We start from the raw sequence: 19,501 nt of genomic DNA on the forward strand, positions 1-19,501 counted from the left end.
CTTAAGAAATGGCAAAAAAAAGGGTACATTTCTAATAAAGAATATTACTCACTACGTTCCAGCGACTCCCTTCTTCCAAAATGTTATGGTCTCCCAAAAATACACAAGGAGAATACTCCATTTAGAGTAATTGTGTCATCGATTAATACCACGCTTTACTCGATAGCCACATTTTTACATAAAATCATTTCAAATAGTATTCCTACGGGAAAAAGTAATGTAAATAATAGTTTTGAACTTTACAGCAAGCTAGCGGGTAAGAAAATTGGTGCGGAAGATATTCTAATATCATTAGACGTGGTTTCACTATTCACTAACATTCCGATAGATCTTGCAATAGAAAGTGTGAGTAATAGATGGAATTATATCAATACACATACATTAATTCCAAAAAATGAATTCATTTCTATGGTTAAATTTATATTGTCGTCAACATACTTCACATTCCATGACATTGTATACAAGCAAGTTTATGGCACACCTATGGGTTCCCCGTTATCGCCAATAATTGCTAATATTGTTATGCAAGATCTTGAAGAATCAATAATTAATGAATTGGACATCGGTATTGGAATATATTATAGATATGTAGACGACATTATTATGGTGGCACCAAAGAATAAAATTGATAGCGTATTGAATAAGTTTAATAGTTACAATCAACGACTACAATTTACGATTGAATACGAAATTAATAGAAGCATAAATTTTCTAGATTTAAACATTAAAATAATAGACAACATCATACACTTAGATTGGTTTCAAAAAAAGACATGTTCAGGTAGAGTACTATCTTTTTTATCGAGTCACCCTATGTGCCATAAAATAGGAGTAATTTATAATCTTATTAATAGGGCATTGTTATTATCTCATCCCATATATCATAAGAAAAATTTAGAATTGTGTATTAAAATATTATTGGACAACGGTTACCCTATTCATTTAATCTTTAAAGAATGAAATAAGAAAATAAGAGTTTAAAACAATGGTAAGTTTAACAACAATAGAAAAAAAAGAAATTGCAGAAGATAATAGCAAGAAAAAATTTTTCGTCCATTCCATACATTAATAACATTTCTGAGACAATAGCATCGACAATAAAAAAATCAGATTTCAGAGTAGGATACCGTTGTTTAAATAATCTTAACAAATTAATTAAAGTCCACAAGGACAAAAACGTGCATAACAATAATAATAATGTTGTCTACAAAATTAATTGTAAGGATTGTGAAGCTTCGTATGTTGGGCAAACCAAAAGAAAATTACGCACTAGACTAAAAGAGCATATGAATAATATTAAATTTGATTCCTCCAAGCATTCTGTGGTCTCTGAACATATTATGGATAAAAAACATGCTTTTGATTGGGATAACGTTAAAATACTTGATATTGAATCTAATTATTATAAAAGACTTATCTCGGAAATGATACACATCAAGGAACAAAGGCATGGTATAAATAATAACACAGACACCGAATTGCTTAACAACGCGTATTTCGACATTCTCGAAGAAATATCGAATTTTTAGACTTATGTAAATGTTTATTTTGTGAGATCTGACACCTATTTATTCGACTTTTTAAAAGACTAGACAACAGTCAAGTACTAACAATAAGACCAACAACAATTAGAAGCATCGTCATCTCAAGTTATTCGGAACAATTTGTAAGCATAAAGGTTCAATATTTTAGTAGTTAGTTTAATTTATAATTTTTAATCTTTTTTTCACATACACATTAGTGGAATCCTATTTTACAATTGAATAAATTCTTTAAATTCAGTTAACAAATATCAAATAATTTGGAGAGGATGAACATAATCATTGCCAGATCGAGGGACTTTCGTCAAATAACGATAAGTGGTTCATTTGGAGTAATGTATAAGTGTCACTCCAAGTTTTTATTAATAATTCTAATATATTTTATGAATAACCGGACGAATCATTCTGCTTCTAATTGGGTTCTTACTTTGTTGAACTATTTTAATGGTCTCAATTCATTGTAAATATATTTTGCGTTTTAACTATGACTCAACTATATAACTTATATTGACTATGTATTGCGGATTTTTTATTAGAATTTTATGTATTTATTTATTATCGTTATTTATTATCACTATTTTTTTGCGCACTGAAGAGGAGCAAGTAGAGCTCGAAACGTTTGTACAATTATTATTTCAAATTAAGAATTTTCTTCTCAATAATAAAATAATATCGTATTGCTCGTTACACATGGCCTTAATTTAATAATTTATCATTGTTTTTATTGTCATACGAGCTTGAGCATTGGTATGTGATGTTTTGATTAGGTATTAATTTAGAATTATAAATAAACATTATATTTTTTAAATGTCGAATAGTAAATTTATAAAGGCATATCTTTGATTAACATTAATAGGCATTTCATCAATGTTGAATCCGTTTGTATTTTCAAATTAACGATAATAAAAACAAAGAATACAATAAATTTATAATATATGATTTTATAATCAGTATATAAAAAAATTTCTATACCTAAATGCTTTGTTCTTAAATAGAAAAAATAATCATTTACATTTCTATTTCACTATTTCTTTTTCCCTATTTTTTTGTTATATTTAGTGCCATTCTGAAAGAAATATTTACAACTGTAAAGCCCTACATACAATAGAGAAAATATTAAATATTAGGAATAGGAATTATATAAAAATAATAAAATCAAAAAATTCTGATATATAAATAATAACAAAAATTCAGATATAAAGAGTTCTTACTAGTTTATTAGGCCTTACTAGTCCTTTATACCCAATTTTTATATCAGAATTATCGATTGTATTTATTTCAAAATAATTATTATTCTTAAATGTTTAATATTTACTCCAAATACTTCCTTTATTATGCAAGGAATAAGAAGATAAAATTTCAACATATGTCCTTCTTAAATATATACAGGGTGCCTCCATACAATACTTGTACAAACGTGTTTTAAACGTAAAACAGACTTTTTAAAAATCTAATACAAAAATGAAGCAGCAATAATCTTTCAGCGATTGAAAGTAAGGGATTTTTCGCAAACTAAACCTTGTGGAAATGAAATATTAACAAAATCACATTCAGGATGCCCAGCAGACTCAATAAAAAAAATTTCCTAACTTTTTCAGATTTTCCAAGACCAGAAATTAATTTTTTCCCTGACTTTTTAGTATTATTTTTTCCAAATATATAATTTGCATATATCTTTATAATAAATCAATTAAATGTTAAATCATGAAATCCTTGTTATATTTTTTATATTTATTTAATAAAATTATAATTATATATAATTTATATTTATTTAATAAAAAATTTCTTTTCCCCGCCAATTCCAGATTTATAAAATTCCTTGATAATGCCCGGTTTTCTAGATTTCCCTGACCACTTAGATACCCTGACATTCTTTTATCAATTTCATGTAGAGTTTACTTTAATAGAATTTTAATTTGAGGCTTAATTACAAGCTATAATTACATGATGACAAAAATTGGGCATGGACATGCAAGAAATGATGGCCTCTCGACATTTTCGCTGAGGAAAAATCATATCTAAATGATCCCAGGAATCTGCCATTAAAAGGTTTACTCTCTATTAATTTTGAGACACCCTATATATATATATATATATATATATATATATATTGTTATTCTTTAGAAAGCAAGTCTTCTTCGAAACATAAATAAAATTCTTTAGAGAATATTCTCTTTAGATATATTAGAATAATTGTTCGACTAATAAGAATTATTCTTTCTTAACAAAATTAATAATTATATATCTTATTGCTTAATTAATTATCTGCACTGAAAAAAAATTATTACATTAATAAATATTTGTTTTACTGTCGTAAAATAAATTTTTTATATGAGACAAATATTTATTTGTTTTGAAAAAAGAATTTTGTTACATAAAATAAATATTTTTCAATTCAAATCAATATTATTAGTTTCAAATAAATGATTTATTCGGCAATATCGAAATAAATACTTATTCAAACTCAATAACTTATTTTTTCAGTGCAGCTTTTCGAAAGCCAAAATCTTCATAAAATATTGATAATTCAATGAGATATAAAATTTTTTAATTTAAAACAAAAAGCAACCTTTTTAGCTTTCCATTTGCAAAATTTCGATGAAATAAATTCTGTCTTCTTCCAAGATTCCTAAATTTTTCAATACATTAAATAATGCAGTTAATTAAATAACTAAATAGAATTGAAATGAATTTTACAATCTAAAATAAACGCTAGTTTTACGTGTTAGCTATACAAGAAATTTCATTTGTAATCCTTTTATTGTAATCAGAATGTATTTTGTCATGGAATATTTTTCTATTTTTTACCAATTATGGTTTTTATTCATATATCATAAAAAAATTTATTACAATAGTTTCGCGGTCAGCCAAAAAGAAATTATAGTTTTCCTATTTTAATTAAAATATCGAAAGTTGTTTATTTTGTAACTATGGAAATGATACGTTAATTCCTTCGCAAGAATAGTTGTATAAATAGATATAAAAATATATAAAAAAATACATTTGCATATTATTATTCGCAACGCGCGTCCTGTTTTTTTTACAACTGCAAAGAGGAAGAAGGGAGATGCTTGTAAAAAACATGGGGCCTCTTTAAGATCATATAGCTTAAGGGCCACAAAACTGTAGATCGACCCTGTATATATGTACCGTATATTGTAAAAAGATTGCAAAAAGAAGAAAGAAACGAATTCGAGAAAAGAATAAATTAGAGAAAAAAAGATCGATTTTAGACAGAAAATACGCACTGTTAACATCTTCTTAAGAAAAAAATATTGAATAGAAAATATTTCTATTTTTATTTTGTTCGACATAATACAATACTGTTTTTTAATCCCTAAAAAGAAAACGAAAAAAGAGGTAAATCAGTGTGGACAAGATGGATCGGTTTTCGCATCTTGTGATCTATCCTTTTCTTAATTAAGTCGTTTTTACAGGACCACGAAGTGTGTCGGCAAACATGCCAAAGAATTCACGCAGAGGGAAACTAATATATATTCAAGCAATTTGCTTCCCTGCCGAGGGAAAAATCATAGATGGGAAAAAAGTTTCACCGTCAAAGATGTGTCTTTATTCTTGTGTGCTTTGAAATCTGATTTTTATATTGCTCTTCTGAATTTGACATAACATGTTTGACATATAGATGTAATTACGAGATTTTCTAACTCTTCAAATATTGTACACTGAAAAAAAAATTATTAAACTAATAAATATTTTTATTTCAATACTGCCTAATAAATTTATTACCAATAAATATTTTTTTGCGTCAAATCAATATTATTAGTTTCAAATAAATGATTTATTTGGCAGTATTGCGAAATAAATACTTATTCGAATTCAATACATTTTTTTCAGAGTAAAATCAAATTACGAGATATAAATTATATATAAAATAATATAAAATAAAAAACTCAAAAAGAGGTATCGGGTGATCGTGCATCCTGCGTCGCCGAAATTCTGCTTACAATATAAAATATTTTTTGTATTACAATTGATGGGACTTCATAGAAAATATAATTAAATTCATATAATAAACGTGAAAAAATTGTTTGAATTTAATTGTCTTTATTGTCACTATTATATTTTAGCATATTACAATATAAGCGCGTTCTTATTTTGCAATTCCCTTCAGTGACCTAATAGAAATTATAATGAATATATTTAAAAACTTGAAAAAATTATTCTAATTTAATTTTCTTATTTGTCGTCTTGTATTAGGTATATGCAACGTAATAAATAAGAGATCGATGACTTAATTTCTAAAAAATATTTATTTATATGTAAAAATTGATACAAAAATATAAAACACTTATAATATATTAAATATATTAATTACATATAATAGTATTATTAATTCTTAATTGTATTAACCCTTAGACTGCTGGGAAAGTCACTTTTGTAACTCGATGCAAATCTTCGAAATTGTGTACAATGTGTATGTTACTTATATAGATAAATTTTGAGGAAAAAAAACCTCAATTTTAATGAAAAAATGCTGACAGTCTAAAAGGGTTAAGAATAATATATAATTTTATTGTTTATATATTTCAAAAGCAATTTTTTTTTTAATTTTTTAACTTGCAAAAATAACATTTTTAGTATGATTATATATGTTTGTGGAATCATTAGCAATGAGTTAAATGCCGCGATCATTAGATAGACCCAAAATGCCCCCCTCTAGTTAAATGGATGAATCTGGTTCGTCAAAATTCTCTGTAAATCAAAAAAAGTGTGGCTATTGTTAAAAACAAATCATACACTTATGGATGCAACTTTCACATCTTTCATGCTGCTGACAAAGTTTACTCTTTGTGTCAGGATCACTTTTGCAGAATTGCCTTTGTCACGGATAAATATAGAGATTATTTTCTTATCTGAGAATTCGATACAAGTTATATCGCAATCGAAAATACCAACAATGTTATTTTTTATACCACAAAAATATTTTTTGTATCACAATTGATGAGACTTCATAGAAAATATAATTAAATTCATATAAAAAACGTGAAAAAATTGTTTGAATTTAATTGTCTTTATTGTCACACTATATCTTAGCATATTACAATATAAGCGTGTTCTTATTTTGCAATTCCCCTCATTGACCTAATAGAAATTATAATGAATATATTTAAAAACTTGAAAAAATTAATCTAATTTAATTATCTTATTTGTCGTCTTGTATTAAATATATGCAACGTAATAAATAAGAGATCGATGACTTAATTTCTAAAAAAATATTTATTTATATGTAAAACTTGATACAAAAATATAAAACATTTATAATATATTAAATATATATTAAATAAATAAATTATATTATAATATAAAAATGTATTATGCAAGAATATATTAATTATATTATAATATATTATAAATATATTAAATATATTATTTACATATAGTTCAGGTTTATTCCGGACTCCCCTTAATTAAGGCTTGCCGGGGCGTTTTTAGAGGACCGCCAAACCCCTTACAACCTCCTTCTCTCTTTTCCTATTTACATTATCACATATCATTGATATCAAACATTATCATACATATTGTTACATTGTAATGTACAATATATACAATATGATACAATAACAGAAAATCATAACTCCTCTCCTCCCTTCTCCTCTTCCCCTCTCACATTTCCCTTAAATACAATTCTGCTCCTCTTCTTCCTCACCTGGCCATTTTGCGACCTTACAATATAACTGGGTCCCTTCCCCCCTGTCCCTCTGCCCCTATCCTATCCTTTCCTACTGAATCCTTTTCTCCTCGACCCCCTTTGCCTCTACAATATAAAATATTTTTTGTATCACAATTGATGGGACTTCATAAAAAATATAATTAAATTTATATAATAAACGTGAAAAAATTGTTTGAATTTAATTGTCCCGATTCAGCCGACTTTCGGACCAATATTTTTCTCGCCTATTTCTTTACAGGGGATGTTAAGAGAAGGAACAGGGGGAATTTTTGAGATCCCAACCATAGGATTCAAATTCCTTTCCAAAATGTTCTTTCCTTCATAATTGTCGCAATAACATCGCGTTTGGCTCTATTGGTCGAGAGGAATCAAGTGGAGATTGTGGCTTTAATTGTCTTTATTGTCACTATTATATTTTAGCATATTACAATATAAGCGCGTTCTTATTTTGCAATTCCCTTCAGTGACCTAATAGAAATTATAATGAATATATTTAAAAACTTGAAAAAATTATTTTAATTTAATTTTCTTATTTGTCGTCTTGTATTGTATATATATTGTATTGTATATATATACCTATTGTATATATATATGGATTTTTTACTTTTTACTTTATGAATAATATGTAAAATATTACCAATATGTTATATATGAACTAAAAAATCAGCAATGATACAGAAAGATTATTCTTACTTACTTTGCATCTGGCATAATATTATTTCTATAAATAATTAAATATAAATTTTCAATTTAAAAAAATTTATTGTGAATATATATAATGAATAGAAAAACTTGCTAATAATTTGTACTTATTAGATCAAGATACAGAAAATCGCGTATTGTTATTGCAAAGGTGTTTTTTGCTACAGAAATATTTTGCAGCATAGCAAACTAGATTATTTAACATTGAAGCCAACAATCTAAATTATTTATTATTGATATATAAGTAGTGATATATTATTATATAATTTCTTACCTTATTATAATACACTCCTGAGATAATTAACAAAATAAATATATTTAGACTAAAAATGAAAAATTCGACATTGTAATGGCTTATGTAAGTTAATATACGTGTCAATAGAAAGAAATAAATCGACCAAATTAACAATATGTACAGTAAAGAAAATCCTGCTTTCCGGCGGCTTGTCGGAAATTCGACCACTTTTATTTAGGACACATAAGTATTGTAATTATCAAAAGTGGTTTTAAAATTGTTTGAATATTATTGCTCATTACATGTCCTATTTCGTTTCCGGACTGAACAGTCGTGTCACACTAAATGATAGCACATATTTATAATGTCAGAATACATAAAATAATCGATCGATTGACGTTTACATACCGTAAAACATTTATATAATTCAGAATATAGATTTGATGTTTCTTTTATAATGAAAGTAGAAATGTTTTTTTTAAATATTCTTTATTATTTTTCCCCAAAGGTTTTGTAATACAATAACATATATTTAGTGATTTTATCAATTAATGAATATTAATATTAAATATTATAATATAATATTTTCTGAAGAATATAAAATAAATAAAAATTTCGTACAAATAAAAATTATATCGAGTCAAACGCATAAAACTAAACTATTGAAAAAATAATTTATAATGAATACATAGTGAGAAAATAATTAATTATGTATAATAAAATCATAATAAAGATTCAGAATTTAAAAAATTATTGTCGCCAAAAAGTTCAAGAGAGTGATTTATATATTCTAAAAACGCCCCGGCGGTGGATACACCGGTGCCAGTGCCGCGTACGCTGCTGGTGCCGGGTATGTGGTTGCTGCCGGATATGTTGTTGGTGGCGCGTACCCTGGTGTAGCGTACCCTGGTGTAGCGTACGCTGGTGGAGCGTACCCTGGTGTAGCGTACGCTGGTGGAGCGTACGCTGGTGGAGCGTATACTGGTGGAGCGTATACTGGTGGAGCGTGTGCTGGTGGAGCATACACCGCGTACGTCGGTGTAGGTAATGCTGTCAGAGGATATGGTGGAGCCATTGCATACATGTATGCTGGTCGCGCGCGCGTGTTACGTTTTCTTCTTTCTCTATTTACTGCCCGCCGAACCGCTTCGTTTACTTTCTGTAAAAATAAAGATTATAAGCATACTGTGTGTGTGTGTGTGTGTGTGTGTGTGTACATACACGCACACAAATCAAATTTATTTATGTATGAGTGTGTACATATATGTACATACATATATACAGGTTATTGTAATTGTAACAGAGCAAAATAAAAAATGTGATAAGAAAAAAAAAGATGTGGACAAAAATCAGTAAATTACAATGCAAATTCTACAGATCGAATAAAAACTGTATATGTGCATGTATATATATAAACACACTGAAATGATTTTATTACAGATGTTTTACTTATTATAAATAAAAAAATATCATTTGTAAAAAACATAAAAAAAGTTAAAAAAATTTTAATATTTGCAAAATCATTATTTCTCCAAAAAATGTAGTACACACCATTTTTCTAAAGAACAATGCAATGAATAAAAGAAAATGCAAATGTTTCAGTTTTATATGAAACAATATTTGTTTCATAAAAGCTGAAACATTTGCATTTTCAATTTTTGTTTCATAAAAAACGGAAACATTTGCATTTTTTTTATTCATTGCATTATTCTTTCAAAAAATGTGTACATTTTTTGGAGAAATAATGATTTTGCAAATATAAAATTCTTTTTCAATTTTATTTATGTTTTTTACAAATAATATTTTTTAATTTATAATATTTTTAAAAACTCTGAAATAAAAATTATTTCAGTGTGTTTATATATACATGCACGTATACAGTATTTATTCGATTTGTACAATTTGCATTGTAATTACAATTTACTGATTTTTGTCCATATTTATTTCTTTGCTTATCACATATTTTTTATTGTGCACTGTTACAATAACAATAGCCTGTATATATGTATGTATATATGTGTACACACACATACATAAATAAATTTTATTGTAGACTTGTTATAAAATTAGCCCTTTATACAAAGCGTATATATTCATATATTTATCAACAAAAAATTTAATTTAAAATATATATTTTTTAAAAAGAATTAGAAAAAATTATTTCAATAATTTAGTGCAATAAAAATAACTGCGCGGTCAATTTTACTACAAAAATTAATTACCAACCTTTTGCATTAGTCTATTCACCGCGTCGTTCCTCGGTGGGGCTGCGTCAATCCTCGGCGGGGCTGCGTGGGCTGCGTCGTTCCTCGGCGGGGCTGCGTCAATCCTCGGCGGGGCTGCGTTGTTCCTCGGCGGGGCCGCGTCTATTCTTGGCGGGGCCGTGTCTATTCTTGGCGGGGTCGCGTCTATTCTTGGCGGGGCCGCGTCTATTCTTGGCAGGGCCGCGTCGTTTCTCGGCGATGCATTATTAGTCGATCCTCCTGAAAATTTAAAATTATTTTGGTCTAATTTGTTTTCGACAAAATAAATACTAAGACTGCGATCGGGACGAACGATCGGAATATCGTTGTTCTATATTTCACAAGAATAAACATTGAATATTTCGAAGCATTCATAGCGTTTTTTCCGATCATAGCCTAATATATATGTATATATGTATATATGTACATATGTGTGTCTGTGTATGTATTTATATATTTTGTAATATTGTCATGAAAGAGGAATAATGTGTGTGAGAGAAAAAGAGAAAGAAAAAAAATAGAGAGAAAGAGAGAGAAAAAGAAAGGAATAGAGAGAAAGAGGGAGAGAGAGAGAGAAAGAGAGAGTATATGTGTTACAAAACATGGACACATTCTTTACCCGCGCAAAAAGAAGTCCTTATTTTTCTCTCCTTGTCCTTCTATGCTGTTTGAGACATGTATGCTAATTTAAACTATATAGTTCCATGAGTCTAGTTATGTATATATATCTATGATAATACACTTATACATGTCTATATATCGCATACAATTTGTATAAAATATTGCCGTACACACACGCACTCTCTCTCTCTCTCTCTCTCTCTCTCTCTCTCTCTCTCTCTTTCCTTCTTCCTTTCTCTTTCTCTCTCACACACATTGCTATTTCGTGACAATATTACAAAATACATAAATATATACAGACACATACAGGCATACATATATATACATATACATATATTAGGCTATGGTCGGACAAGACGCAATAAATGCTTCGAAATATTATGTTTATTCTTGTGAAATAAAGGACAAAGATAAAATAATCCTAAAAAAATCATAAAAATGAAAAAGTCAGGCCATGTTCAAAAGAAGGTACTCAAAAATTTAAACGATCTAATAATAAATTATCACGAAAAGTAACTGATATGTTATTCAAGGTGCCAGTTCAAAGTGAACATACGTAAAGTGTATATTATCTAAATTTAGTAATAATATATTACCATGAAAAGTAACTGTGATATTTTATTCAAGGTGCAAGTTCACATTGAATATACATACATATAAGTAAAACTGATTACAATTTGATTCTAGAAAATAAGTGCGATATGTTATTCTTAGTGCACAAAATATAATAGTCGTTTATAGAGATTTGATTTGAAATTCATACTAGCCCGTACAATGAAAAATAATTGCTCGTAATTCCAGAGTACCAATTTGTTAATGACTCAGAAAAATAACATGGCGGCCTGCTCTCAAAAAACTATGATGTTTCTCGATGTCCATTTAGAAATAATGTCGAAGCTCTTACAGAATAATTACTACAACATTTGAAATACGAAAAGTATTACATTAGAAGAAGATTAGATTAAAATAAGGATTCAACGTATTTTTAAAAGCTCTACACACACAACGAAGTGAATATACAAAACTATATACAAATACCTTTTTCTTCTGTGTTTCTGAAGAAAATTGTAAGTCAAATGAAACCTTGCACTTTGAGAACCATGTCACTTACTTTTCAGAGTCAAATTGATAAATTTTTTTTGTATATTTTAATGATATTTATTTCTCACTTGTATCTTGAATAATTAATATGTAATTTTTTATTGTATATTACGACAAATAATCAGTAAACTTTTTAAGCGTATAGCTTTATTGTAGTTGACCTGAGAACTGTACATTTATAAATTTTACTTAATATACACCCGTTTCGAGCAACAAGGCAAAGTTTTCTGATCAATAACTTACTCCCTGAAAATACGGTATAACACAAATCGGAAGTTGATACAAAAATTCGAAATTTTACTAAAGAAAGATTGGAGGTTTTTAATTTATACAATTTTCACAACTCTTATTTCAATTATTTATTCTACCCATCGAAAGTTTTTTGAGAGCAGGCCGCCATGTTATTTTTCTGAGTCATTAACAAATTGGTACTCTGGAATTACGAGCAATTATTTTTCATTGTACGGGCTAGTATGAATTTCAAATCAAATCTCTATAAACGACTATTATATTTTGTGCACTAAGAATAACATATCGCACTTATTTTCTAGAATCAAATTGTAATCAGTTTTACTTATATGTATGTATATTCAATGTGAACTTGCACCTTGAATAAAATATCACAGTTACTTTTCATGGTAATATATTATTACTAAATTTAGATAATATACACTTTACGTATGTTCACTTTGAACTGGCACCTTGAATAACATATCAGTTACTTTTTGTGATAATTTATTATTAGATCGTTTAAATTTTTAAGTACCTTCTTTTGAACATGGCCTGACTTTTTCATTTTTATGATTTTTTTAGGATATCACTTACTTTTTAAAGTACAGATATATAGAGCAGCTTTCTAGTAATTCAAGTATCACAAATATATGTATTTTCGATTCTTATCACATAACTTTGTATAAGTAACAATTTATGCAATACAGTCCAAAATAATTGAAATATATGGTATATATGTACATATATAAAATATATAATTATATTATAGTATACATATATATTTTATTTAATCATATATGTAAATGTTTGTATAATTGTAATAACTTTTAACGATACATTGCACATTTATTTCAATTGCAACAGAATGAATTTATTATCTTGTATGAATATTGAAAATAAAGAATGGGCCCCTCCATCGCCCAGTCTCGTGAGAACGCAGCCATATATTTTTCTTCGTCTCTCCGATTTTAACACGACATACATATTTCTGTCTGATAATTTTTTTCTTGATGATACTTTTTGAAATGTCATGAAGCCTAGGTCAAATTAGAAACTTATTGCACTCGTTTTAATGCAGCGCTTACAGCAGCTTTTATAAAGCGCCAGAGCAGCCGATATTTTATTTTGGCGCTTACGGCAACTTTTATACAGCGCTAGAACAGTTGATGTTTTAATGTAGCGTTTACGGCAGCCTTTATACAGCGCCATTATTTAATCTGTTCTAAGAACAATATGTATGCCCCTTGTGCTCCTTTGGGCCATTTTTTCTTGAACACTTCCATATCATTAGAATAATACCATTCCGATTTTGTGTCAGCTCTCAACATACACGTGTAGTGACCACGATTCATTTCTTCACCTTAGTGAAATATAGCGCTTATTAGCTTGTACTTTTTTTTATTAATCGTGATATTACTCGTCGGCACGGCGGTCATTCGATTGTTGATAATTTTTTTAGAAGCACCGTTTATAAAAGTATATAAATTGAGCTGTATTACTACGACGGATAAAGTTGATTCGATTACGGTTTTCTTTTTCAACACGGTGCCCTTACATTCGTTACAATTGCCGTTTATCGTTTCCCATTTAAAAAATTCTACATTAATCAAACTTTGTAGAGTGACACCTTTTTTCCTTTTTAATGTCGAATGTATAGGTAATATTAACAAACTACTGCTTTCCAGCTTAGTTACATTGTAATTACATTTGACATTCGAGCAACATGTTACGTGCTTTAATTCGAGTTTTAATACATCATTGATGTCGGAATACGTCGACATTAGAGCCGTAAAAAATTCCGAAACATCTTGTTGTGTTCGTTCTTCGAAGCGTTTTCCGACAGATCTTCTAACCGCTTGAATGTTGCAATATTTACGTTCACCATACGCGCAGATAGCATCAATCAATGCATTCGATGCTTTATTTTTCAGTATTTGTTGCCTAATACGTACGCAATGAAACGCACATTGTAATATTACATTAGCGTAACACGAAACAGCATCGTTATTGCAAAGGCCATATATTTTCCACGTAACTATACTTTCTGGTTCCTCACAATCATAATTCTGCATATCATTAATGATATTAGGGATATCCCATCGACGATCGTACATTTTCACAACCTTTTTCTCGGACGGATTGATTTGTGGCAGTTCAGATTTGAATATAGATCTCAGTCGATTCTACAATGGCTCTCGAGTTTGCTTTAACTGATGCTGGATTGAAATTTATCAAATGTAGGCCTTCCAATTTACTTACTCGTGACAAACCTACATAGGCTTGACCATCACTGAATACAGTCGTTCCTAAATCCATCATTGCATTGTTACATGTAATTCCTTCGATTATAAATAATTCGACATTCTTTAATTTGTCTCTCAAAATTTTCAAGACCATGTCTGACAATTGCGTATATTTTGGTGTAGATTCATGACTAACCGGTAGTTGAAACATTCTATGGATTGTCAAGCCATCGATATTGAATGCTGCGATACCCGTGGGAGCAGATATGGCAGTCGTTTTTTCCAAATTTATTCTGATCCAATGTTTAATCGTTTCAATTAGAAAACTTTTCCCTGTACCACCCTCGCCACTTACGTACAGTCGCAGAATCTGATTCTTATCTTGTAAAACTTGGCATACTCCATCAAAGACTCTTTTCTGGTCTTTGTTCAATTGCGACATCATTTGCGATAAATCAATCGGGTCGTCAATCTTACCAAAATCTTCCAGATCTTTCATCGCGTCGTCAGCTTCTATCGGATTACAATCCAGTTCATCGTCATCGGATTTGTCTCTGTCTGCTGTTTTCAGATCATTTTCGCGCTTCTCGATTAATTCAGCAACGTTCTCAAAAGCTTTCTGTATTTCTTCGAGCCTTTCGTGATATTTCATTGCCTTCGTTAAAACAGACTCTGAATTCTTAAAGGCATCCGTGTAAGTCTCGAATGTACCTTTGAGTTCACTCAAATCTCTCCATGGTTTGAACAGAAGCAGCGAGTAAAAGTATTTTTCGGGCTCAGTTTTTATATTAAATCGATAATGGTTAATTAAATAACCCTTTTTTCGTTTTTTTAAAAATAAACCCGATGCCAGTTTGTAACACTTGACTTCGTCATTATTTGACATCTGTTTCGTAATTTCCCAGAATCTGGCAAAATCGTACAAATTCAATGATTCTAATTCCTGAGGTCTATTTGGATAGTAATCATTGATGAGTGACGAACAGTAAATATTCGTAGAATTTTCATCGAGAGCTTAAATTTCATTAAATGTTTTAACTTTTCTATTTCTCACCTCATTAACATCGATCCATTTGACCATGGTATCATTATCCGTACCGTACAAGGGATTCCCTAATAGTGTATCCGCAGCTTCTAAAGCACCGCATTCTCTGTTATTTAATGAACGCATTGCAAAATTCCACAGTTTCGATGCCAAGGACTTATTCGAATCTATCACTTCAAAGTCTGTATTGCATTTTTCCGACTTTGTCGTGTATTTTGTTAAATATGAGTTTAAAAACTCTGATTTTTCTCTAATAAATTGTATGTCCATATTTCCCTCCCAGGCTAATTTGATAGACGGATTATAATCATTTATAAACCTTTCCGACTCCTTGCGAGGAAGATCGTACAATCTGCTCTTACTGCGTAAATTTTTTCTACCGACTATCGAAGTGATAACGTCTCTTAAAACGAAATTCTCAGTAACTGGCCGAGGAAAATCGAACCGACACTTTCTGTATATATTAGTTTCCGTTTTTTTCGTACGCATGCAATACGAGTTATGTTTATGATTCTGATCACTTATTACCATATCGTACAACGTTGGCGAAACATTTTCATCTGGAATTTCACACGTTACGTATTTTTGAATAAACGTAGCAACTTCTTCATCCGGCGATTTTCCTAATACTGGAGCATCTTTTATCCAAATCATACAATGCATGTGCTGGATACTTCTACGTTGATATTCCAGTCGCCAGAAGTAATGAATAACCTTTCCTATTGGATTATCGGACGAACAAATAAAATCAATCATGGCTTTGAATTTTATGCACATAAATCTAGAAGTACTTACAGGATCGTATGCGATTAGTTCGCTGATGCCTAACTTCTCTTTATCGGGATTCATATCTCGTAAATATTTACCCAAATCGGACCATTTCCATTCACTAGGACTCAAAGTCAAAAACCACGTCGCTGGACCGTAATGCAAAGTCATGCATTTTACATTATTGGACGGTTGTCGCCAAAATTGATCCGTATTTCTCAATTTTGCGAAAATACTCATTAAATTCGATTCTAATTGGTAACCTTTCAATTCGTTCAAGTATCTACCAGCAGTGTATCTCTCTCGTGGGTTAGTAACCATCATCGTATAATAGATACCACTTTTCAACTGTCGGTAGTTAGCATCATTGAGAAGGAAGAACAGATACTGCAGATTCAACCTGAATCTACTATGTTTCATCAATCGTGTTCTAATAAATAAATATTCCGGCAATGCAAAGTTTCTATCTTCTCGTTGTCCATTGACACCATCAGGATATAAATCAGGGAAACACATGACATCCAGATATTTATAACGATTATCCATTGGAAAATCTTCAATTTTCACCATTTGATAAAGCTTCAATGCAGATTCGTTATCGATTCTTTTCGCGTGTATTGGGTATATTGTATACTGATCGTTAATATCCGAATGTTCAGTGATTTGTGTGAGAAAAGCCGTACGTTTTAAAACGGTTTGATTATTATTGTTTTTGTTTTGCTGTACATTGTACAAATTCAATGCTGGTAATTCCTCAACCACCTCATTTATTTCGTCATTGTCGCTTTCCTCATCGACAATCCTATATTCTGTTTCCTGCAACTTATCCTTTAATAGATCATCAGATGACGCTGGAAGACGAATTTTTGAGTAATGAGGATTATTTTCTTTCAACCATTGTAAAGCCTTATACATTTTATTAATATCTACCAAATTTTCCCAAACCACTTTAGATTTCTTGGGTATACCTCGAACGAGAATGTGCAACTCGTGATTCAAATTTATAGGATCTTCCGGAGGACATACCTTATCCAATGTTTCTTGTAAAGGCAGAGGCAAATGAAATGTTCTACGTTTCCTAAACAGAGTTCGATTATATAAGTTTCTTGATTTAAAATGTGCTATATTTAAATCATTTAATTATTTTTTTCGTTCAAGTACAATTAACAGCAAAAACTGCATATACGTAGGTATGTATTTGACTCTACTGCCATTACTTGAAACAAATACATTATTCGATATTAACAAATTGGAACTCTGGAATTACGAGTAATTATTTTTCATTGTACAGACTAGGTTTAAATTTTTGAGGACCTTCTTTTGAACATGGCTTGACCTTTTCATTTTTATGATTTTTTGGAGATAGGGTGAGAGAGGACGAATGAAGGTAAGAGAAGACGAGATAGGCGAAAGAGGGTAAAAGAGAACGAAAAAGGGTGAGAAAGGACGTACGAGGGTGAAAGAGGTGAGAGAGGGTGAGAAAGGACGAAAGAGGTTAAAAGAGGACGAAAGAGGGTGAGAGAGAACGAAAGAGGGTGAAAGAGGACGAAAGAGGGTGAGAGAGGACGAAAGAGTGTGAAAGAGGTCGAAAGAGGATGAGAGAGGGCGAAAGAGGGTGAGAAAGAATGAAAGAGGGTGAGAGAGGACGAAAGAGAGTGAAAGAAGGTGAAAGAGGACGAAAGAGGGTGAAAGAGGGTGAGAAAGAATGAAAGAGGGTGAGAGAGGACGAAAGAGAGTGAAAGAGGACGAAAGAGGGTGAAAGAGGACGAAAGAGGGTGAGAGGGAATGAAAGAGGGTGAAAGAAGACGAAACAGGGTGAAAGAAGGTGAGAGAGAATGAAAAAGGGTGAGGAGAGGACGAAAGAGGGTGAGAAAGAATGAAAGAGGGTGAAAGAGGACGAAAGAGGGTAAAAGAGGACGAAAGAGAGTGAAAGAGGACAAAAGAGGGTGAGAGGGAATGAAAGAGGGTGAAAGAGGACGAAAGAGGGTGAAAGAGGGTGAGAAAGGACGAAAGAGGGTGAGGTAGGACGAAAGAGGGTGAAAGAGGACAAAAGAGGGTGAGAGGACGAAAGAAGGTGAAAGAGGACGAAAGGGGGTGAGAGGGAATGAAAGAGGGTGAAAGAGGGTGAGAGAGAATGAAAGAGGGTGAGAGAGGACGAAAGAGGGTGAAAGAGGCGAAAGATGGTGAAAGAAGACAAAAGAGGGTGAAAGAGGGCGAAAGAGGACGAAAGAGGGTGAAAGAGGACAAAAGAGGGTGAAAGAGGACGAAAGAGGGTGAAAGAGGACGAAAGAGGGTGAAAGAGGCGAAAGAGGGGTGGGAGTGGGGTGGGAGTGGGGTGGGGTGGGGCGGGAGGCGGGATGTGGGAGGGAAAGGGGTGGGTGGAAGTTGAGGGAGGTGTGAGTGAAAGGTGAGAAGAGATTTATATATATATATAATCCTGATGACGTCAGCGGACAGAGAAGAAGACGACGTTACTTCATTTTTCATGAAAAACGTCACTTTTTGACCACTTGTATCTCCAGAACGGCTTGACCGATTTTATTTTTTCTTGGCTCAAATTACTCGTGGCGATGCCGCCTTTCAGGTTATATTACGTGCAATTCAAAATTTTTTATATTTTAGTAGTTCTACACCCCCAAAAAATGGACTTTGATGGTGCAGGATAAGGAGACTTGTAGTGTCTTTTAAGGTCTTTTAGGGTTTGAACATGGCCGGAGACACTACCGCGTCTCCTAATATTCCGATCGTTCGAAAATTCGAAACATTATTCTATATGCCTGATACGTAATAAAAAAATATATTTCTACTTACTACTTCTTCTTGTAGCGTGCGATGATCTCTGCATCTTTGCTGCACATCTGATCCGACTGATCGACACGAGACACGAGCACGACTCAACACGATTCGCACAAGACAACGACGCGACGCAACTGGACGACCAGGACGACTGCTACGAAAACGAAACTGGACGAAACGACGAAACAAATGAGCGGCGTAAACAGCACACAAGTGCGACTATGTATGTGTACATACGTATATACGTGTGTAGGTTTGCAAGCAGCGACACGAAAACAACAGC

The 19,501-nt window shown here is 31.0% G+C and overlaps 1 protein-coding gene across 1 annotated transcript; it reads right to left on the reverse strand.

Moving 5' to 3' along the window:
• Positions 1-8,960: 8,960 nt before the first annotated feature.
• Positions 8,961-19,403, reverse strand: LOC114928908 (uncharacterized). The gene is made up of 3 exons (XM_029300273.2): positions 19,234-19,403; positions 10,397-10,653; positions 8,961-9,329 (listed from the first exon to the last, which is right to left on the reverse strand). Exons 1-3 carry the CDS (start codon positions 19,265-19,267, stop codon positions 8,961-8,963), a joined length of 660 nt encoding a protein of 219 aa, XP_029156106.2. The 5' UTR covers positions 19,268-19,403.
• Positions 19,404-19,501: the final 98 nt, after the last annotated feature.

The sequence above is a fragment of the Nylanderia fulva genome, unplaced genomic scaffold, assembly GCF_048542155.1.
Source record: "Nylanderia fulva isolate GAGA-0341 unplaced genomic scaffold, ASM4854215v1 Scaffold868, whole genome shotgun sequence".
NCBI classification, from domain to species: Eukaryota; Metazoa; Arthropoda; class Insecta; order Hymenoptera; family Formicidae; genus Nylanderia; species Nylanderia fulva.